Source organism: Lontra canadensis, unplaced genomic scaffold, assembly GCF_010015895.1.
Source record: "Lontra canadensis isolate GAN:19392208 unplaced genomic scaffold, GSC_riverotter_1.0 scaffold43, whole genome shotgun sequence".
Lineage (NCBI taxonomy): Eukaryota > Metazoa > Chordata > Mammalia > Carnivora > Mustelidae > Lontra > Lontra canadensis.
Window position 1 is genome coordinate 3,073,085 of NW_022631037.1, and position 23,852 is coordinate 3,096,936.

General features: G+C 39.6%; 1 protein-coding gene across 1 annotated transcript in view; it reads right to left on the bottom strand.

Moving 5' to 3' along the window:
* The window catches only part of PPM1E (protein phosphatase, Mg2+/Mn2+ dependent 1E), a 206,834-nt gene that overhangs the window by 7,037 nt on the left and 175,945 nt on the right, over positions 1–23,852 (bottom strand). Inside the window, exons 2-6 of the mRNA XM_032871926.1 lie at positions 18,599–18,717; positions 10,753–10,952; positions 6,802–6,990; positions 4,093–4,236; positions 3,759–3,852 (exon numbers count right to left, since the gene is read on the bottom strand). Of these exons, the coding sequence (XP_032727817.1) occupies positions 3,759–3,852; positions 4,093–4,236; positions 6,802–6,990; positions 10,753–10,952; positions 18,599–18,717 (746 nt within the window). The remainder of the gene's footprint in view (positions 1–3,758; positions 3,853–4,092; positions 4,237–6,801; positions 6,991–10,752; positions 10,953–18,598; positions 18,718–23,852) is intronic.

A 23,852-nucleotide genomic window follows, 5' to 3' on the forward strand; every position in this document is an offset into this window, starting at 1 on the left:
CCCCATCCCTTGCTCCACCTGACTGTTATTACCATCATTATTATTTTCTGAATCCCAGCTCCGAAAATAAATGTGATCTGAGTCATACTGTTCCCGAAAATCTTGTTTTAGTGCTTCAATTAAAAGGCTACTGCAACTGTTTGGAACAGAACATACAAAGATTTGCACAGGGAAATCCTGCCAAAATTCTGGCTTTTCACCTGCTCTAATGTTGGATGTCAAATTCATGACATCTCGCCCCCAAATTTGGTAGGAAGGCATGATTATCCATTTCATGGTAGAAATGGCAGCATCCTTTCATCTTCAACCTCCTCTCTCCATATGCTAGCAAATGTATCATGCCTCTGTCAACTTGGAATCATAAATCTGAAGGGCTCATGAGGAGAAACAGTTGAAAAGCTTTTTCAGTTTGAAAGCTTTAAGTGTCACTTATTTTCTAAGTAGAGTTGAACTCTGCTCAGGAGTCCTTTTTCTTGTCCCTGGTTAGGTCCCGATTTTATTCTCACATTCTTCACCTCTCTCTTCCAATTAAGCTACTGGATTTTGGTAGATGAACTAATTTCCCGCTTCAAAGAAAATTAAGGTTATCAGGCCTAAATTCCCTCAATTCCTACCCCTCACTTCTGTTTTAATCTAGAGAGACTCACTGCATCACCTACCATTTTGTCAGGAGGAGAGGTCTGCTCTTCCTTCTCAAAGCTGACCTGTGCTCTGGGACCTGACTCTCAAGGACTCTGGCTTCTGTCGCTCTCATCTCTGATTTCTTGTACTTGCTCTCATCTTTTATCCTACAAACATATTCTGATCCAAACTCCTTATCTTAAAAACAAAAATAATAAATAAAAGTGACCCTTTCTTTCCCTAAGGCCACCACACTATTTCCTTGACCACTAAATTGCCCAAGAAACTAAATCTATACATGTTCTTTTGTGTTATTGGTCATTTTCTGTCACCTGATTTTTCTGGTTTTTTTTTCCACCTACTAATCCAAACCATTTCTCTCCTACATTACCAGTTAGTTTCCATTTTCAAAATTCCATGTCTTTTTTAACCTACCTCTCACCTGACCTCTATAGCACTTGGCCCTGTGACCACTTACTCCTAGGAACCCTCTTCTCCTAGTATCTGTGAGAGCCCACTTGTAGATCTCTGATCCCTTCTTGATTTTCGTCACTGGCTCCTTTACTTACTAATAGTACTAATCATGATGTGCCAAACTGCCAGGCAGGGCTCTGAGTAGGGTGCATAGTGTACCATTTGTATACTGTGTGGTATACAAAAACTAGTAAGCCATTTAGTGTGAGTATTACTGCTTTACCAAGGAACAGATAGGCACAAAGAAATTAATTTCCCAAGGCCCACTTGTAAAGTGACAAAGCCAAGATTCAAACCTAGAGAGCATGACTTCATTGTGTATTTCTACCTTAAGTAATGAGTCTCATCCTTGGTGTCTGATCACACTACACCTTTCTGGGCAATGCCATCCGAGCCTGTAATTTCAACTAATATATATAATATCACTTGACAGACTGCTAATATTATTGCCAAAATGGGATGAGTTTCCATATCTCTTATCTGCAACTCAGAATTCTGCTCATCTTCAGATGTGTATTTCCAGCTGCTTATCAATTCTCTCTCCTAAAATATCACACAGGTATCTAGGACGTAAAATCTGTCCAAAATGAACTCATCATCTACCCTCCTCCCCACCCCACAAACTGCTGTTACTTTTTTACAAATACTTTATCGTTTTCCTGGTCACACAAGTCGAAAACCTGGAAATCCGCTTTCCTCCACCCCCACAAACTCACTTCTGTCTGATCAACTTATACCACCTCTGTATCTCTGTTGAGCTGCCCTCATCTCTAAGAACGGTGTCAACAGCACCTGAGTGATCTCTGAGCTTTCCACACTTTCCAGTCTCTCCTACCGTCGTTACAAATACCTTACGAGTCCGATCATGCGGCATCTCCGCTCATTCACCCAGTAGAGTCTAAGAGTACTCAGAGCCTGGCACATAAGCCCCTTCACAGTCCGGCGCCAGCACTTACTTTGGTCACTCCTGCCCTCTGCCCTAGCCCCTTGTCCATGCCGCTGTTCCTAAAACATGGTGTCCCCTTGCAGATGCCCATGCATGGTACTCCCCTCCCCCTGGAATTTCCTCCCCTATACACTATCTTCCACATCCAACTTAAAAGCCACTTCCCCTATGGAGTCTGCTGCTTTCTCTCTCAGTCCATCTCTTATTCAAGGACATGCTCCCCTTGCTTTTAGTTTCCCTGTGTGTTATATTTTTAGAAGCAAGAAAAGGCAAGTATGCTCTAGTAAAGCTGGTTCTATGACAATCATTAAAGATACCTTTGGATACTCTGACAGAGACTATAAGATCAAGAGGAATTGTTAGAACTAATTCTGCATGGGGGTTGTGTTTCAGAAATGAGAAATTTCCCCTCTGGGATCTTAGTCCAGAGTTTGTAATAACTCTCAGTCTGAGATAAAAACGAACCCTCATTTTTTCAGGATCTGTCAGCTTTCACTTTCTCAGCCTTCTGCTGCTCACATTTGGGCCACTTCACAGCTTGCCAGCACCTTCCCAAAGAGTGGGAGGAACTCCTATCACTGGTGAAACTGAATCAATCCTTTGAGATTTTGTTAATGTTCTGGAATATTTTGGTAACGATAAGCAAAATTGGGGGATTACATGTGAATTCCATTTATCCATATTATCCCTATGTCAAACTACTTCATTTAATTCCTTTAGGAGGCAGGAATGAAGAACTGTAGTATGTATGCATATCACGCGTAATGACACGCGCACTGATTTATGCTTTTAAAAAACGGAAAATGAAGCTAAGCCACAAAACCTAAAATATCATAAACCCAGGGGTCAAAGTGAAACAAAAATGGAAACAGGACTATCTTTGAACTTACACCCTTGCGTTCTGTCCAATCAGCTCAGCTGTTTACTCTCTTAAGTTTTAGATAGTTTCACTGACTTTCCCATCTCTTGAAGAATTTAGGTCCCAGGGAGACAGATTCTTTGAAACCCTTGGGTTATCTGGCAAATCACTATATTACCACAGTTAAAAAAAAAAAATTGTTTTCACCTAAAAAGCATAATGTTTATGTCATATTATAATTCAGTGAAAACAAAGATAGAAGCAAGGTAAAATATAGGGAGGGGAGCCTTCCATTCTCTTGAAAATACTGAATTGAATTAAGTTAAATATGATCCAAAATGGTGAAATGGAGATCACTGTAGTTTTAAGCAGATTTGTGTCCCAAAAATTAAAGGCTTCCATTTAAAAAAAAAAAAAGAAGAGCAGTGCCTGGGTGGCTCAGTGGGTTAAGCCTCTGCCTTTGGTTCAGGTCATGATCTCAGGGTCCTGGGATCGAGCCCCACATCGGGCTCTCTGCTCGGGCAGGGGGTTGGGGGCAGCCAGCTTCCCACCCCCTGCCGCCTGCCTACCTGTGATCTTTCTCTGTCAAATAAATAAATAAAATCTTTAAAAAAAAAAACTAATAAATTCTGTAATTCTTAATGTAGTTCCCTTTCAATAATGGAATTTAAGTATATAAATGAATAGGTAGATCAAATAATTAAAAGAGGCATTATCTAATTGTTACTTTAAACAATAATAAGCACTCTGATAATATAAATGACCATCTCAGGTTCCCTTTTTGTAGCAGAATTAATATGAGACAATGAACTAGAAGAGGACAGTTTGGAGAAACAAAAAGGAATTTGTTTTTCCTACCAATAGCTCTGGAGACCGACAGACTTCCATTCACCCTCCAGGCACCAAACCAGACTACACAACCTCCAAGAGCCTCAATTCGCTGCTTTTCATCCTAAACAGCAATGCAATAGAAAGAAGCAAATAATTGCATTCAGGATTTATTTATCTACCTTAACAGTAAACAACAGATAAAATACTCATCAGCTTCCGGAAAAGGTTCTCTATTACTCCTCTGTAAGGTGGGCATGGTTGCTCAGATAATGGTGGTAATCCTAATAAGCAAGTGAATCTTAATTAATAGCTAGAAACCCGCCTCTGTGGCGTGCGCCCTCCCAGAACAGAGCACACTTACCTCTCTGTCCGGTTTGTGTGGCTTCATTAGCTCAACAGCTTGCCCTTTTCTCACCAGCATGACCTGGGAATCCCCAACCCAGGCCACGTGGAGCATGTTCCCTCTGATGAAAGTCACCACTCCTGTGGTCCCACATCTTAGACTCTGAAAGTAATTGCATAAAACTAGAGTCAGTAAAAATAAACAGACTTCAAATTCTCATTGACAGGCCATTTGTAGTTAACACAAACTTTTGGGGGCTGACTATTAATAACTTGATTTCACAACAGACAGCAGTTCTTATTTCTCTGCATTTTTATGTGTATATACGAATGTGCACAAGCACAGATCCAGGTCATCCATGATCTGCAAGGCGGGGATGATTATTCACTTCATTTTATGTACAGGTAGGAAAACTATGGCAGGCTACGTGACCTTTCCAAAGATGTGTAACTCATTACCACATAAAACAGAACTGAAATTCTTTTTCCTCCCAGTTCAGCACTCAGCCCACTACAGCAGCCCTTAAAGATTTCCATGTTCAGGTCTCTGTTTTGTTCCTGACCTACAAGATGTACAGGGGGAGGGTCCCAACGTTACAAAGGATCTGACTGAGACACAACAAATGCTCCCATACTCTGAATATTAAGATAGGAACCAAGAGATAACATATATTCCCTGGGATGCTAAGTTGCTTGTATTTTTAAAAAGTCACCGACAGTAATTTTAGGGGCCTCTGCTTCGGAGCAGTGCATAAAGAACAGCCTGAAACTTCACTACGATAGCTCAGCAGCAGCGTGCTGAATGCTCCTGATACTACTACGCTAAAATGACATCTCCGTATGACATGAGTCACCACCAAAGAAGCATGACTTTCTGTTACCAAGGACTTGGCCTAAATTAGAACCAATGCGTCAAGGATGGTAAAAGGCCCCTTGTATCCAATGAGAAAAACAACTTCTCGTTTTCCCTATATAGGGAAAGTTTGTTAAAAATCCTCACCCACCAATAAAATGTCTTCCCACACACAATGTTCAAAACCTCAGCCCCTGGAACACATGATAAAGACACTTCAGTGCACACGCCCTGCCGAGAACAGGAGGCAGGGCTGCTTCGCAACAGGAAGAGCTGCTTTCTTCCCAGCAGTTAGCAGCACATGGGAGCAAGAGGAGGAGAAAAGTAACTGCTGAGACGAACCTAAATTATTCAAAAGAACTATTGGCAAGACCGGGAGACACTAGGATCACTGGCAAAGCAAATGAGGTGAACATGGTCAGAGGAAAAAGCCATAATTTTGACGACACAGAGGAAAAAAAGGATAGAAGACGACAAAGTGATTCTCTTAGCTTCACGCTGGTGATTACAGATCAGCTCTCGGAAGCCAGACCTTGTCCTCAGTCAAAATGACGATAGTCAATGGCTCTAAGGTAGGCAGAGCAGAGCAATACCAGCCCTCAAGACTCTGGGACAGTCTGAGGTCAACAACCCTTCCTGTTTTCTAGCCCCACCTGTATATGTAGACCCTAGTGGTCACTTGTTGGATCTGCATATTCATCTAAACCTAGGGTATAGGTGGGAAAATACCAAATATTTTCCTTGTTTAATACCAAATAGTTCTGAAGTATTGTTTCACTGATTCCAAGCACCACTGCTGCTGTGCAGTCTAGCAATGAAATCGAAGAAATGGATTAAATGATGACCTCGCTCTTTCCAAGTCCTATTCAAAAACAGTTAATGTTTAATTCATAGGGCAGGAGTCTTATTTTTTATATGTATAATAATTCTGTAATTACTTTTAAAAATTAAAAATTACTATCTTGGGGCGCCTGGGTGGCTCAGTGGGTTAGGCCGCTGCCTTCGGCTCAGGTCATGATCTCAGAGTCCTGGGATCGAGCCCCGCATCGGGCTCTCTGCTCAGCAAGGAGCCTGCTTCCTCCTCTCTCTCTGCCTGCCTCTCTGCCTGCTTGTGATCTCTCTCTGTCAAATAAATAAATAAAATCTTTAAAAAAAAAAAAAAATTACTATCTTGCTGTTGGCCCCCAGTTAGAAATGAATATAGAGTAATGTAGTTAATCATATACTAATGCCCAGAATGATAATTAGATAAAAATTTTTACTTTTAGATCTTAATATAGAGCCCCTGTCACTCATTCAGAGTAAAAACCTTAGGTCTGATTAACCTTAAGAAACTAGGACATGAGCTCTGACTTTTCTTCCTGTAAAGAGAAAACCAGTTCAAGAATCATCTAAGGATTCGCTCTCCAAGCAAATTTTCCCTCAAGAGATACACAGTGAAACACTGCCAACCCACTGAGAACCAAACGTATGGGAGTAATCCAGCTCCTGTTTCCTTTTTAGTCCATTGTTTTAATCACCGTATCCAGATTTTGTCAGCAAAAGTCTGCTTAGAGAGATGGTCCTGGTGTGAAGCTGACAGGCACTGGTAAATAAGCAAGCTAAAACTCACCTGCCAAATCCAGCGAGGGACTGGCTTTCTAGAAAATTATAACTTAGGAGTTTCTCTACAGCACATCATGTTGCTCCACTAAAACCCTGAAGAGGGAATTAGAACTACAACAGAATCCAATATTGTGGGTCAAGAATACAGCTTAAAAGAACTTTAAGTAATGCCAGCCCCAGCAGAGAAGATCCAAAACAGGCCCTGAACTACAGGCCAAGGTGAGCTCGGCTAGTGCGTTCGTGGTTGGGATTTCTGAGAAAACGGCATACCTCCCTGGCTGCTTTCTGCACAAACCGCTCATCAGTGACCCGGAAGGCCCGGCACAGGGCCTCCGCGGGATCGTGCGGGAACATCTCTTGGCGGACTAAATTAACGTGCAGGTGGATGGAGGCATAAATGGCAGCGTCCACTCCCCCATGGCCATCAAATACGGCAAAGTAGGCTTGTTCTTCTTGGTCCTGTCAGCAGAGAAACAGAAACTGATAAGGAAGTGAGGCACAGCCTGACTCAAATGACCCAGTCCCTTGTACCGAACTTATTCTCCTTCTCTGCTGCACCCGTCACCTAGACAAGGAGACAACGTGCTTCTCTTCTTCGACTTTCCTGATCGCCCGCTAACACACCTGCAGTACTAGGGCATCTGTGTTTACGCACACGACACTGCAACACAGCGAGGCCAATTAGCTCAGGCTGAAGTGCCCTGTCAGTGAAAGTTGTCGTCTTGTACCATGGAAACCGCCCACAGGCAGTTGCTTCAAAACTGCTGTTATAGGTTGTGGGAAGGGGGGAGGAAAGGGAAAGGATGAGGAGGAATTGAGCAAAAGCTGTTCTGGATTGCGTATTTTTTTCAAAATCAAAGTATTCTAATAAAATTAGAAACTGAGAACAATAGGAAATAATTAGCCTTCAGCCCAAGACCAATTATGTTAGGTTGTTTAAAATACAGAGATAGGGGCACCTGGGTGGCTCAGTGGGTTGGGCCTCTGCCTTAGGCTCAGGTTGTGACCTCAGGGTCTTAGGATCGAGCCCCACATTGGGCTCTCTGCTCAGCGGGGAGCCTGCTTCCCCTCTTTCTCTGCCTACTTGTGATCTCTCTGTCAAATAAAATCTAGGAAAAAAAAATACAGAGATAATGAAAGTATACAGATACTTCTAAACTATAATATCTTCTTCATAAATCATAGTCACATTGAACACTCACTGTAAATAACAGAGTCTCTAAACTGGTTGGCCAAACTTAAAGCATATGAGATGTCCAAATGCCCTATAACCATTTTGCCTCATCCCCTAACTAAGATTTAGCTTCACACTTTCTGAGCCAGCCACTGCTTGAAGCACTGAGGCAACTGCCAGAGGAGGGTCTTCTAAACCAATGGTGTCTTGACAAAGGAAGCCCAATCACAATATTACATTTAAGCCATTAAAGTAGTTTGCTTCTTTATCTTCACCTCCAGTGTGTACATCTCAGATCTAACTTACTTAGGAGATCTGTAGCTCACTGAATGCTCACTCGAGTCCTGGACTCCCTTTAGGCAACAGTATGTAATCATTTTCATGTGCAAGCTTTGACTTAATCCTTGGGCTCTAGGAACTGAGTCTAGGCCCTGTCATTCAAAGGAAATCAAATATACAAAGTAAATCAGGTAATTTTCTTGTGCTTTTTTCCTCATCTGTTAGCTAGGGATTTGGAAGAACTACTAAAACAACAGGTATATCTGTTTTGAAAAAATTCTTTTTAGGCACACGGGGGTGGCTTAGTTGTTTAAGGGTCTGACTCTTGATCTGGCTCAGGTCATGATTTCAGGGTCATGGCATCAAGCCCTGTGTTGGGCTCTGCCCTCAAGCACGGTCTCTGCTTGTCCTTCTCCCCCTGCTCCTCCCTCTCTCAAATAAAATCTTAAAAAAAAAATTTTTTTTTTTTTTTAAGATTTATTCATTTGCCAGGGAGAGGGAGAGAACACAAGCAGAGGGAAGTGGCAGGCAGGGGGAGCCCAATGTGGAACTCAATCCCAAGGACCCTGGGATCATGATCCGAGCTGAAGGCAGATGCCCAACCAACTGAGCCACCCAGGCATCCCAGAAAAAATTCTTTTTAAAGGGTATACTACATTTACAAAAGTACCAAATATAAATGTCCATAGAGTAAAAATACCCAAATATTATGAAATCAACATCTAACACAGACATTACAACTAGTTAATTAAACAGAACTATCTTGAAAAAAAAAGTCCTGATATGGAGAATTTCTACCTATACTAAGATAGTACTCATTTTTAAACAACTCAGTTGGCAGGATAAAGGTAAAATTGAAAAACAGCATATCCAAGCAGTTTTTAAAATGATAAGTGAGCTGATGTGGGATCATCACAAAGAAGGAGGGAACAATAATACCTTTTTGAGGCCATGAGAGTATAACTTTAAACAATGTGAGATTGGTAGGGAGATTCTTAAACAATATAGCATCCAAAGAAACAGAAGACAGCCAAGTGGAAAAAAAAAATGGTGTACCTTTTAAATAAAATAACAAAGTTTTCCCTGTTATAAAGATGATGTATTGTTTATTTGGACTAATAAAGAAATCTACATTATCCCACCATTCATAGATAACCAGTCTTTTTTCTACATATATAAATTTTTTAGATAAAACAAAATTAGAATTATACTATACATAAAATTTTAAATCCTTTTTGTCATTTAGCATATCATTAGCATTTCCCCCATGTCATTATTACTCAGACATTTGAAATGAATATGTACTATATATCTTATGAGCATATTATAGTTACTCCCTATATGACTTTGATCATTTCTAGTTTATTATTGAAATTGTTATGTAAGACATTTATGTCAAAACATATATGTAAGAATTTCCTGCATTTATGTCCTTATGATATAAAATTAAGTGAAATTACCAGATCAACGGTGGTGAAAATATACAGGTTCTAAGTATGTGTTGCCAAATTGCCTTCAAAACGGTTTCTCTAAAGCAAGGTGTTCCTTTCTGAGTTAGGCCTTTGGGCTGATTTTGAAGCAAAATGAAAACCAACCAGATCAACGAACATTTACAATGCCCTCAGATCTGAGTATAATCTTCAAGTGGGTGTAGTGATAGAAGGATTGTTTGTCACATTAAAGTTCACCTTTAAGGTTACATTTGCATGGGCATGGTAGCAGTTGGAAACAAGGATATTCATATATTCTAAAGGAATTTGGAAACAAAGCTGATCTATCTTTGTACCATAAGCACCAATTACCAACCTACCATCACTGCTTATCAGACCTTGACAGTTAGCTAAAATTTAAATTTAGCTGCTAAATAAAGGAAATATTGTGCTTTGTATAAATTACTACATTGTAATTTTTAAGTTATGGACTTGAGTGAAGAAAAGAAACAAGTGACAGGCAGAGGAAACAAACCTACCTCTGTTGGCACTAACAGAATACAGTTAATAGAAAAAGAAGAGAAAGATAACAAGAAAATGGTTATTAAGCTGACAGGGCTCATATGATCCAATTTGTCAGTCACAGAGATTCATGAAATGTAATTCCATCTACTTTCCTTATCTCAGAAACTGAGATTTTAAAAAGAGAATCACAGTAAATCAGAAAACTGTCTCAGTCTTAAAGTCATCCTTTTATGTTTGTGTTTTACGTTGTTTCAACAACATAGTAATGTGGAAACTTAATAAACACCATCTGATTGTACTGTAGTTTCCTTTTAAAAAAACAGCTTTATTGAGGCATGGCAGTTTTCTTTGATGCTTATATATTTATAGAATAGCTCTGGAAGTTTACACAAAAAAATAGTAACTTCCCTTGCCTTCATGGAAGGGAACTGAGCGTCCGAGACACAAGGACAAAAGAGAGATTTTTGTTTTCCAATCTGAACCGTATGAATATATTACCTATTCAAATAATATAAAATCAGGGCACCTGGCAGGCTCAGTCAGTAGAGCATGTGACTCCTGATCTCAGAGTAGACGTTTAAGCCCTACGTTGGGTGTAGAGCTTACTTAAAAATAAAGAAACAAACCAAAATAACATAAAATAGTTTCTTTTCTGTTGTCTGATGCAAGCAAATTTGTGCCCCTCTGCCTTCAGTCCTATTCCAAACCATCAGGATACTATTAGAGGTATATTAGAAGTTCTCCTTATAGAAAAATAAGACCATGAAGGTGTTTTTTTTTTAATCTCATTGATTCTTGAGAAGGGCCCTTTACCTCTAGATTGAAGAGCATATTAAAGTCAGGAATGCAGACATGTTTGTCTTCCATTTTCCTGCGCATGTTTTTGATGGCATGGATTGACGTCTCATAATACAGCTGGGGTCTCCTGCGGAGAGGGAAGTCTTTCACCCAGCTGCAGCAAATCTCGTGCAGTTTGCTGAAGACAGAACGGGCCAATTTCACTGTTTCAATCTCTGTGAAAGAAACACAGACACCCCCAGTGAAGAGCCTTGTAAAGCTGCTTTTCACTTGCCTGCTTGGTAAAGACAGAAGTAGGTCACCTTCATCAAGTTCCTGCTCAAGAGAAGTTCCTCCTGAAGAGAAATGAAATGTTGCTTCTGAAGAGAGAAAATGACAACCAATCTAGTAGAAAATCATCACCCAGCAGCTGCCACTATGATATTCTTATGTCATGAGGAGAAAACCTCTGGCCAGCGTTGAATCTACTCCTACACTGGATTTCTTCCAACCCTCAAAGTTCTCTGAGCACTGGTTCCCTTTTTGTTGGTTGCCGTGGTTATCATCTGGAGCGCCAAGCTCCCCCTGCTTAGAAGAATGACTGAAGGGGCGCCTGAGGAGCTCAGTTGGTTAAGCATCTGCCCTTGGCTCAGGTCATGGTCTCAGGGTCCTGGGATCGAGCCCCGCATCAGGCTCCCAGCTTAGTAGGGAGTCTGCTTCTCCCTCTCCCTCTGCCTGTTGCTCCTTCTGCTTGTGCTCTCTGTCAAATAAATAAATAAATAAATAAATAAATAAATAAATAAGGTCTTTAAAAAGAAAATGAATGACTGAAAGATGAACAGTAGTTATCCAACCAACTGGATTATGAAAGACCTATGAAAACATCATTTATTTACCAACTACAGGAATGAGAGTTTAATAAACTTTTTTTGTCTTTGTCTTTTTTCTGACCTCTTCCTTTACCTCCTTCCAGTTCCCTAAAAGTTTTTGGCAATAGCTTAAATAGTTTAGCTAAAGGTTAACAAATGTGGTAAAAGGTTTTTTTTAAGTCTCTAAGGAAAAAAGTACTTTTCTAAGGAAAAAAGTACTGTCAGGGGGCCCCTGGGTGGCTCAGTCGCTAAGCATCTGCCTTCGGCTCAGGTCATGATCCCAGGGTCCTGGGATTGAGCCCCACATCAGGCTCCCTACTCAGCGGACAGTCTGCTCTCCCTCTCCCATTCCCCTGCTTGTGTTCCCTCTCTCGCCGTGTCTCTATCAAATAAATAAAATCTTTAAAAAACAAAAAAACTCTGTCAGGACGCCTGGTTGGCTCAGTGGATTAGGCCTCTGCCTCCGGCTTGGTCATGAACTCAGGGTCATGGGATCGAGCCCCACATCAGGCTCTCTGCTCAGCAGGGAGCCTGCTTCCCCACCCCCCACCTGCCTCTCTGCCTACTTGTGATCTGTCAGATAAAGAAATCTTTAAAAAAACAACAACAAAACAAAAAAACTCTGTCTATGGGTGTAACCCTGGGTAGAACAAAGGAGATGACAACCAGAGGGTTCTTCACCTTAGACTGTTAAGTCTACTACTTGACCTATCAAGTCGAGTAGATAAGCTGACTTGGGAGGCTGACTTGCAGCCCTCCATGGATGGACAGGTGTGTAAACCTTTTAGGCAATACTGACTAGTGCTGAAGAGACTGTATCTCACATCACCCCGGCTCCAGCTGCCCTCTACTCAAGTTGCAGCTATTAAATAACCAAGGGGAGATTAAGTATTCTCAAGCCAGTATTTTAGAGATTCCTACATCTCAGGTAAAAAGATTTCAAATTCTTCAAAAATTCTTATTTTTTTCCACTTTACTAAATAGGATATAGCTTGACAGCCTGAGAAAACGTGTACCAGATGGGCAATGGCTGCATGTGACTCCTCTGCTCTAGAACACAGATCCCACAGGAGAGAGACTTTGTGTTCTAGAATGGCCCAGGAACTTTTCTGTTTCTTTCCCTGCTGTTGCTTTAATCTGCAACTACATTTACCTGTTTTCTTATTCAAAATCCTTCCAACAGTGACTATATTCAGAAAGCTTATCTCAAGGTTTTCAATTGCCTTTCTTCTCATTAACATAATATAAGTTGGTAAACCATGTTTTTGGCTCTATCCCCCTTGACATTTTTATATAACTGAAAATCAAGGGTATATTTAAAAGAGAAAGGAAGTTCAGCAAGCAAATGCCACCTGGGGAGGTGCCTATACAAGGGGAACCTGAGAAGGTGTGTATAAAAGGGAAAAATACAAGCTAGTATTTTTATTGTTTTGACAAACTTCAGTCTTTATTTTTTAAAGCACCAGTTGCCAGAAACAATCTCTTTCAGCCAGCAATTACCTATTTGTAGCACTCCAACCCAACTGGTCTTTGCAGCAGCATAGGTGTGAGTTTGACTCAATCACAACAGAGGATTGCAAAACAGTAAGTGATTTTGGAAACACTGAGGGATAGTGGAGTGTGGGTGAAACAAATCACTGATATTAACTGTCAGGATAGGTCTCAGATTCCCAAATAATAGAAACCATAATATCATTCTTTGGCTTGTATATTACTCTTACTATATAGACCTGCACTGTCAAGTACGGTTTCTCACTAGCTACATGTGGCCATTTAACTTTAAATTAATTAAAATTAAGTAAAACCTAAAATTCAGTGTTTGGGTCACATTTGCTATACTTCAAATGCTCAGTAACTACATATGACCAATGGCTACCACAATGGACAATGCAGGTAGAGAACATTTCCATCACTGTGCTGTCTTTGGGGGCAGCACTGGGTAGATTCAACTGGTTAGGGGAGGCAACACCAGTTTCCTCTAATATTTAGTAAACCAGTATATCTGTTCCTATTCCCTCCCAGTTGCTTCTTCCCTTATGTTCCCATCACACCATCTACTATAGCTCTTGCCACATTTTATAACAATAGATAACATTTATTAAGTGTTTTTTACGTCCTCTGTCTCTGGAACATTTCACAAACAAGTAAAACCATTTCAGTCACAGGTCTGTCTGACTCTGACAGCCATGCTCTACATTTCCCAAATTAGACTGTAGATACAGATTGTGTCTTAATCGTACTTGATTAGTCATAGTTCAGTACCTAGCAGACAGCAAGGACTCATTAGATGTTTACTGAATAAATGGATATGCAAACTTACATAAAGTAACTACTAAAAAATGTATGCTTTTTTATCATCTATTCTATAGGTTTCACTGATCACTCGATCTATTTCTATAGTGGTGCCATTATTTTATAACTATCATAACTTTATAACATGTTTTCGTATCAGGAGGATTAGCTTTCCTACCTAATATTAATTTTAAAAGATGTCACTTGGTAGTTTGACATGTTTATTCATCCAGATGAGTTTTCTAATTATTTTGGCAAATTTGAGGGGGGAAATCTGTTGCCACTGTTTTGGGATCATCTTGAATTTATAATTTGCAAAAAAAAATTGATGTCTTTTTCATATTGAGTCTTATCTGTGAACAAGTTATATTATTTCATTAATTTAAATCCTTTTTATGTTGCTCAGTAGGGTTTTAACATAGGATCTAGGATTTTTTTTTTTTTTTTTTTTTTTTTTTTAGTAATCTCTGTTCCCAATGTGGGGCTCAAACTCACAACCCAGAGATAGACAGTCACATACTCTTACCTACTCGCAGTCCATGTGCATCTGGGGGTAAAACATGTGGATCCAGTCTAGCTAATTAAACAACAACATTCCTCTGGCTATACTGATTGGTTCAGGAATTGGAAATAATCCAAGCTGGGCTGGTTAGAGTGAATCCTGTGATTTATGTAAGAGCAACTGAAGTGAAGAGCAACTCTTACTTTCCTGCTTGATTTGAGCCTGGGCAGATGATGACCTAGTGCTTCTAGCAGTCATCTTGCCACCACATGGAGCCTGAAAATAAAATCAAAATTAAAGAGGGGCTCCTGGCTGACTCAGTCAGTGGAGCAAATGACTCTTGAACTCAGGGTCATGGTTTGAGCTCCATGTTAGATGTGGAGCCAACTCAAAAAAAGAAAAAAAGAAAGGGAGAAAGAGAAGGAATGGAGGGAGGGAGGGAGGGAGGGAGAGAGAGAGAAAGGGAGAGGATGAAGAAAAGGAGGGAAGAAGGAAAGGAGGGAAGGAGGAAGACAGCAGAGATTTGGAGAAATGTTAGGTTAAGATGAATCATGTGAGGCCTTGAATCTAGCGGTGTAGCCCATATGTTAAAGTGGAGCCAATAAATTCTGTTTTGTTAAAGCTAGTCTGAGTTGTGTTAGTAGTTGCTTGCAACCAAAAAATTCTTAAGTACACATTATGCATACATGCTAGATTTTGGTCTGAGCCAAACTTTGTCCTACAAAGTCCAAGATGTACTCATCTAGTTCTACTTTTTACGTATACTTTTAAAATTAGGAATGGGTAATTGAATTTTATCAAATGCTTCTTTGGGCATCTTTTGAGATTATTCTGGTGTTTTTCTTTTGACCTTAATATATCAATTATCCTAATGGACTTCGTATTTTTTCTGTTTTGTTTATGGTCTCAGCACAGTGTGAACCTTATGGTAGGCCCTCAATAAATGAATGAATGAACTATTGTACTCAATATACAAATATTTTACTTAGGATTTTTTTACATTGATACTTAGATTGATCTCTCATTTCCTTCTTTAGCTTTATTTCAGGCAAGTTTTTGTATCAGTTTTATGTTTTGCAAATTTTCCTTCCATATGCAATTGGATAATTCATTTTAAAAACCATTAGAATTGTCTCTTTGCTCATTTGAACATGTTCACTAGTAGAATCGCCTATTCTTTGTCCTTTTTTAGAAGATAGTTCCTTGACAATCTTAATCTCTTTCTTAGGTTAAGTTTGTCAATTTGTATTTTTCTAGAAAACACCCAGGTTTTCAGATTTATTTACACAAAGTTTTCATAATTCTTTTAATTTCCTCTGGAATGCCTTGGGTGGCTCAGTTGGTTAAGTGTCTGTCTGCCTTTGGCTCAAGTCATGATCCCAGGGTCTTGGGATTGAGTCCCACATGGGACTTCCTGCTCACTAGGGAGCCTGCTTCTCCCTCTCCCTCTGTGGCTCCCCCTGCTTGTGCTCTCTCTCTCTCTGACAAATAAATAAAAGCTTTTTTAAAAAAACTCTTAATTTCCTCTGTGTTAGTCACAATTTTCCCCTTCTTGTTTTTAATTTTTACATTGGGATATTTCAAATTGATTTTAGGTTGTCTGAAGAGGAGTTATATCTGCCAAACTAAATTTGTACCGAGAGATACAAGGTTGTTTAGCAAACACTCTGGTAGAGATGACATAAACATGAAAAGAACTTTAGGTTAAGGATTTTTTTTTTAAAGTCTATTTTTGGAAACAACTGAGAGGCAAAGGCATTCAGTGGGGACTTGGGAGTGCATTGAAACCAGCGGTGCAGGCTTTACCCAGCATGCTCCTCTCCCACTCTGCCTGCCACCCCCTCCCAGAGTCTCCTCAGTGCAATTCAAACTGAGGGATTTGGGTTAAAGAGATTAAGGATTTGCAAAGAGAATTACAATAGATCATTCTGAATCACAACCCTGGCAAGGAAACAACACTGGGTAATCTCTTGAAAAAACAGAAAATCAGAATGACCAATGATACCACCAAAAGAAAAAAAAAAAACCTCTTCATTTCACTTTGCTATCTTATGGGGGTTCAGTTCTAAAGCAGGCATGTAGGGCTACACTCCAGTCTTGCTACGTTAAGTATTCTCCTTCTGCAGGGAGTGTAGAACATCAGTATATAAATAATTGCTGCTTGAAATGGAAAAATAAAATAAAAAAGGGTGTGAAAAAAGAGAAAATTGTCCCAAGTAACAATCCACCCCCTCGCAGCTGTAAATTACTCATTAGTCGTTAATGTCACTGTACTGAGCTGGAGCTGAGTCAGCCGCCGCCCAGGCTGCGGTGAAGCCGAGTTCGTCTCCCTCATCTTTCATTACAGGGCTTTCACGCCATGCATCACTACCGGAGGAAAGACCAATGCTTTGTAGCAGGAATTCCATCCAAGTTGACTTTGGAGCAATTTGGTTCCAAGCGAATCAATTACTCTCAGTAAAAACAAGAGAAGGAATTCCTTTCTTGCCAATTTTCTATCAAAAATGATCTAGAAAAAAAAAATGATCCAGAAAGATAGAGGAAGAACAGATATATTTACTTTTATATCTGCCTCAAGTTCTCTGGGATCTTGTTATTCTTATTCATTAATATATGCTCTGTTCCTTATGCACCATGTTTAAAGGCAAATGCTTAAAATAGAACAAAGTGAAATATTAAAATTCCTTAACAATTTTGAGTAGTAATTCCTAATTTTTAAAAAATATTTTATTTATTTATTTGACAGACAGGGATCACAAGTAGGCAGAGAGGCAGGCAGAGAGAGAGAGGGAGAAGCAGGCGCCTTGCTGAGCGTGGAGCCCGATGTAGGTCTCCATCTCAGGATCCTGAGATCATGACCTGAGCCGAAGGCAGAGGCTTAACCCCCTGAGCCACCCAGGCACCCCAGTAATTCCTAATTTTTACAAAAATTGCTATTTCCTTAGATCCTGTCAAATATGGATAAGCCTAATATGTTAATAAATATGCCTTCATTAATAAAGCCTCTTAGGAGGGCTTGAGAACCTCAGTGGTTAAGCATCTGCCCTGGGCTCAGGTCCTGATCCCAGGGTCCTGGGATCAAGCCCACGTCGGGTTCCCTGCTCCTCGGGGAGCCTGCTTCTCCCTCTCCCTCTGCCTGCCGCTCCCTCTGCTTGTGCTTTCTCTCAAATAAATAAAATCCTTAAAAATAAATAAACAAACAAATAAATGAATGAATAAATAAATAAAGCTTCTTAATTTGCCTGGAAGAAAGATGTACAGTGATCCATGCAATTAAATCACATGTACATAGTTGTCATGTAGAACTCTACTTATTTCTTGGTAGAAATAAAATTTAATAGGGGCGCCTCGGTGGCTCAGTGGGTTAAGCCTCTGCCTTCGGCTCAGGTCATGATCCCAGGGTTCTGGGATCGAGCCCCGCATCATCGGGCTATCTCCTCAGCAGGGACCCTGCTTCTTCCTCTCTCTCTGCCTGCCTTTCTGCCTACTTGCGATCTCTGTCAAAAAAATAAATAAAAAATCTTTTAAAAAATTAATATAATTAATGAGAAGTTTTGTTACAACTGATTTAATTTTTATATGATTTTTTTTACTTGGATTCTTAAAGGTAAGCTAAATATTTGAAGTATGTCTTGCTCAAACTCTCTCCCCTCCCTCTCTCATCTTTTCTGTTGTGTCTTCACACATCTCACTTTACTCTTTCCACTTATCTAGGCATTTTATTTATTCTGTTAATATTCTGATGTTATCAGACCATATTCTGATAATATTGTTATATTAATCTCTTGCTCCAATTATCATATTTTCAAAATATACCTGTATTTTTCTTTTTCCCTCCTTTCTTTTTTCCTTTTAAAGACTGTATTTATTTATTTGTCAGAGAGAGAGAGGGCATGAGCGAACACAAGCAGGGGGAGCAGCAGGCAAAGGGAGAAGCAGGCTCCCCCCCGGGGGAAGGAGCCCAATGTGGGTCTCAATCCCAGGACCCTGGGATCATGACCTGAGCAGGTGCTTAACCGACTGAGCCACCCAGGTGTCCCTTTTTCCCTCCTTTTATTGACTAGTTTGAAATACATGCATTTTTTTCTCTTGCTACTGCTATAAAATCAACAAGTGGGTAAACATAATTAGATTTCATATGTGTAGACATTCTCTGTGGGTTACTATACATGAGAATATTTTAATATTTTTAAACAAATAATGTAGAAAAGGTACTCACCCACAGTCCCTTCTGTGCCATCTGTTTCCTTTGGGATATAATGTGCAGAAAGATCACTCTGAAGGACTTCGTCTGATGTGGCTCTGGCTAAAGCAGCAGCCAAAAAGGAAGGGCAATTGCTGAAATAAAAAAGGCCTTTTTCAGTAAGAATTAGGAAATAATACACTTGATATTATTACCAATTATTAACATATCTGTCTCAAAACAAAATTGTGTCTTTAAACACTATTCGACACATATTTATTGAGTGCATATTATGTGCTATACACTCTACCTTGGCTCTGGGTATACACTGGTGAGTAACACAGACATGGCCTCTGACCCAGTAGGGCTTAATCTAGTTAGGGAGACAGATGATAAATAAGTAAACAAACAGGACACAACTTAAAATTGGGATGTTTTATAAAAGAAACAAACAGGGTACAGAATTATAGAAGGGGGATGGTCAGGAATCCATATCTTGAAGGATAAGAAAGACTCGGTTCTGTGGATGGGAAGTTGGGAGAGAATATTCTAGGCAGAGAAAACAGCATGTGTACAGATCCTTTCTGAGATCCCGCTATGTGTGAAGAACTGAAAAAAGCCCAGAGAAGATGAAGTATGGTGGATAAAGAGGGAAGATGGCAGGGAATAAGGTCAGAGGGACTGGCAACAGCCAGTTATACGAACCATATAGATCATGGAAAGGAAAGTGATTTCACTCAATAGGGCACTGGGAAGCTACTGACGGTTGTGAGCAAGAGCATGCCAGACACAGACATATTAATTAAAATATGACTTTGACTGCTGTGCTAAAGGAAATCGGAAAGAATGCGGAAGGTGGCCAATAAGGAGATTGTTGTAATCCAGGTGAAATTGAAAAAAAAAAATTAGTATATTCTAAAAAAAGAAAATACAGACCTTGCTGGTTATTAGAATATAGAAATAAAAGAATTAAGGCTGAGTCCTGGGTTTTGGTCTGAGCAACTAGATGAATGGTGGCATCATTCACCTAGACGGAGAAACCAGGAAAAGAACAGGTTTGTGGAAGCAAAGGGTATAGAAGAAAACAAGAGTTAATTTTAAAGCATGTGAAGTTGGAAATACTTTTGAGATACCCTAATGAAGGTATCAAATGAAATGAAAGTTATTAGACATTGTAGTGTGGAGCTCAGAGATGATAGGAAATTTGGAAGTCATCAATGTATGGATGATATTTAAAATCATTGAAATAGACTGCATCACATAGGAAGAAATTATAAAAAGAGAATTGCCTCTTGTTTTCCAAACCCTTTCAGAATAGGAAAGTTATCTCATGCTTCACCACTGTATGTTGGGGAGTTCTAGGAAGGGTTTAGATAGTTTTCTTTTTTTTTAAGATTTTATTTATTTATTTGGCAGATCACAAGTAGGCAGAGAGGCAGGCAGAACGGTGGCGGGCGGGGAGCAGGCTTCCCGCTGAGCAGAGAGCCTGATGTGGGGCTCGATCCCAGGACCCTGAGATCATGACCTGAGCCAAAGGCAGAGGCTTAACCCACTGAGCCTCCCAGGTGCCCAGATAGTTTTCTTCTTTTAGTCACCACATTTTTATATCAAGTGGAATTATACTGAAAGTGCTTTCATCAAGAAATTGTACCCAAGGAATCTCACCTGCACTTGACCTGAGTTCCTAAACCTCTAGCCTGAGCCTGAGGCCATTAAGGGATGGAACTTTGGGAGACTTTATGGGGGGTGGGAGTCAGGGGAGTATATTTTATATGTGTGAAGGATGTGAATTATGTGGCCAGAACAGACATGGCAGTGGCATCTGGGTGGCTCAGATAGTTAAGCAGCCTCCTTTTGGCTTGGGTCCTGATCACCAGGTCCTGGGACTGAGCCCTACAGCATCAGGCTCCCTACTCAGTGGGGTGTCTGCTTCTCACTCCCCCTGCCCTTGTGCTCTCACTTGTTTTCTCTCTCTCTCTCTCTCTCTCAAATAAATAATTAAAATCTTTAAAAAAATAAAATTAAAATTAAAAAAATAACAGATTTGGCAGATTGTTTTTATAAAACAGGCCACAACAATATTCTCGTAACTGGTACAGCTGCTTTGGCAGTTCCTTAAAAATGCTGAAGTTCTTACATAGCCCAGCAATTCCCCTTACATACATCAACACAAAAACATGTACCTGAATGTTCATGGCAGCATTATTCATAATAGCCAAACAGTAGAAACAACCAACCAACCAATCAACTGATTATGGATAAATAAAAGCAGCACATTCATACATGCTACAATGTGGATAAACCTTAGAAATAATATGGTGATAGAAGCCAGTCACACAGCTTCTAAGCCTGAAATCACAAGGGATCAGCCTCTGATCCCAGAGACACAGCAGTCCACACTAGAAACATAAAGCCTGTGCACAGAAGCCCAGTGAAAGGAGCCCAGTTAATAAACACCTTGACCTTACTTTCTTCCCATCTTAACTTCTGCTAGTGCCTTCCACAGGGGAAGCAAACTGAAAAACAAGGAACAAAGAAGGCACCCAGGACAAGGATCAAAGCTGAGATGTATAGGGAGTGGTTTGGGGAAGAAAAGAAAGTTATCTAGTACAGTGGTTAAAAAATTCATTTTCAGTTAAAGTTTACCTTTCCACATATCACACAAGTGAGATTATATTTAAAAGTCTGACCATTGGAAATGAAATTAGATAAGGGAAGAAAGGACTTCATGTGCCTCTTAGGCAAGGGAGGGAGTGAGATGGTGGGTAGAGGTAATTCTTAATGTCTTTTTGATATTTTCTATGTTTACCAAATTCTCCTTATAAAACAAACACTAAGTTTGAAATAAAAGTTGAGATTTAATAAAATGGTAAAAAAAAAAAAAGCCAGTCACAAAAGACCACGTACTCTGTGATTCCATTTATATAAAAAGTCCAGAATAGGCAAACCTACAGAAACAGAGTATAGCAGCAGTAGCCTAGGGCAGAGAGGTGAGTTGAATAGGGAGTAACTGCTGATGGGTAGGAGGTTTCTTTTTGCAGTATGAAAATGTTCTGAATCTTGGATTGTAGTTAGTGATGGTTAAACAATTATGAATGTACTAAAACCACTGAACTGTATATTTTAAATGGGTAACTTTTATGCTGTGTGAATTACATCTCAATAAAGATGTTCAAAAAATCATTGACTTTGTTAAGAGCATTGAATTGTGGAGGTGAAAATAAGATCAGAATGGGTAAGTGGGAGGCAAGGACGTGTGGCAGTAACTGAAAGGGCATTTGAGGACAGGGCCGGTTCTTATTTTGGCATGGTATAGAATATGACTGTTTACTAAATGAAATAATCTAGTAGAGAAAGTCTAAAGATAATGCAGGAAATGGGGTATGACCAAAGGAGTGAAGCTCCTGAGAAAGCAGGAAGAGGAGAGATCCAAAACATATCTGGAAATTGCTGACCTTTGATGGCATAAGGAACATTTCACCAGTTGGAAAAGAAAGGAAGAAAATGGATAAAGATGCAGGGAGGTTTCTAGATTTCTTAGTAGGAAAATCAAAGAGTTCCCATCTAAAGGTCTGCGTCAACAGTAGCTTATTGAGGCTTACAGTGTTTGAGGCACTGTTCTGGTGCTCAGGATACAAAAGACCAAAAAAGACAAAAACTCCTGCCTTTGGAATGCACTGTTGGTGAGAATGTAAATTGGTACAGCCACTACAGAACACAGCATGGAGAATCCTCAAAAAATTAAAAGAGATCTCATACAACCTAGTAATTCCATCTCTGAGGATTTACCCAAAGAAAGCCAAAACACAGATTCAAAAAAAGATATACATAGCCTTATGTTTGTTGTAGCACCATTTACAACAGCTAAGATAAGGAAACAACCTAAATGTCCATCCACAGATGAACGGATAAAGAAGGTGTGGTATATATACAATGGAAAGTTAGCTATAAAAAAGAATGAAATCTTGCCATTCACCGTAACATGGATGGACCTAAGTGAAATAAGTCAGAAAAAGGACCATATGATTTCACTTATTATTATTATTATGTGGGATCCAAAAAACAAATGAACAAAAAAACAGAAATAGACTCATAAATACAAAGACTCATAAATAGACTCATAAAGAACAAAGTAGTGGTTGCCAGTGGAGAGGGAACTGGGAAGGGGTGAAGGGGATTAAAAGGTACAAACCCCCAGTTATAAAATCGGTGTCATGGGGATGAAAAGTACAGCATAAGGAATACAGTCAATATCGTACTAAATTTGTATGGTGACAGATGGGTTACTATATGTGGCAAACTTTTCATGATGTATAATTGTTGACTCACTGTGTGGTTTACCTGAAACTAACACTGTATGTCAACTATACTTTTAAAACAAAAGCAAAAATAACCCATCCCTGGAGCTTCCATTCTGGAGAATGGCTTCTCAATGAAGTATGGGGTTAGATCAGTAGTTCCCAAACTTTTACAGGCATCAGCATCAAGGCTTGTTAAAACACAGATTGCTGGGCCCCATCCCCAGAGTTTCTGACTCGCTAGGTCTTAAGTATGACTTCAGAATTTTCATTTTTAACAAGTTTCCAGATGAGGTGCATGCTGCTGGGCTAGGGACCACACTGTGAGAACCAGTGGGTCAGGTTATCAACTGGGTGGTGAGGATACACGTATATGGGGCAGGAGGGATGAAGAGAAAGTAGGTATGAAACAGTCATGTTAGAGAGTAGGACTGTCACTGCTAAAACACTGAGACAATTTTTAAATAAAACCAGTCTTTCTGGTTGTACAATTTTCTCCATCTATGTCCATGAGCTGGAAAATGTGTTGGTAAAAAGAACTGTCTAATTCATTAAGGTTTGGGATTTTGCAAGGTGAGTATTAACAGGTGAAGAAGAAACACTGAAATTTAGTATCTTTTTAAACATGTGATTACAGTGTTAGACCATGAACGTTAAATGGATTAAGAAAGAACAGACATGAATGGTAAATCAGGTGGTCTAAATGTAATTAAACAACTAGTGAGAGTACTTGGGCACTCAACCTAGAAAGATGAAGCACTGTAGTCTGAGAATAGGATGCTTGTGTATAGGATTTTTGGATCCAGAGCAGTATTTGTGGTAATAAGGTTTAGGTGAGACCAAGAAAGTGAGTGGTTGAGTGTTCAGAAACAAATAAAATGGCAATGTTTATATTTGAAGTCCTCAAGGGTTAAAAAAAAAAAAAAAAAAAAAAAGGAAAATTATCATTATCACCATTCATCAGTATTTTTCAAATTGTAGGTTACAATCCA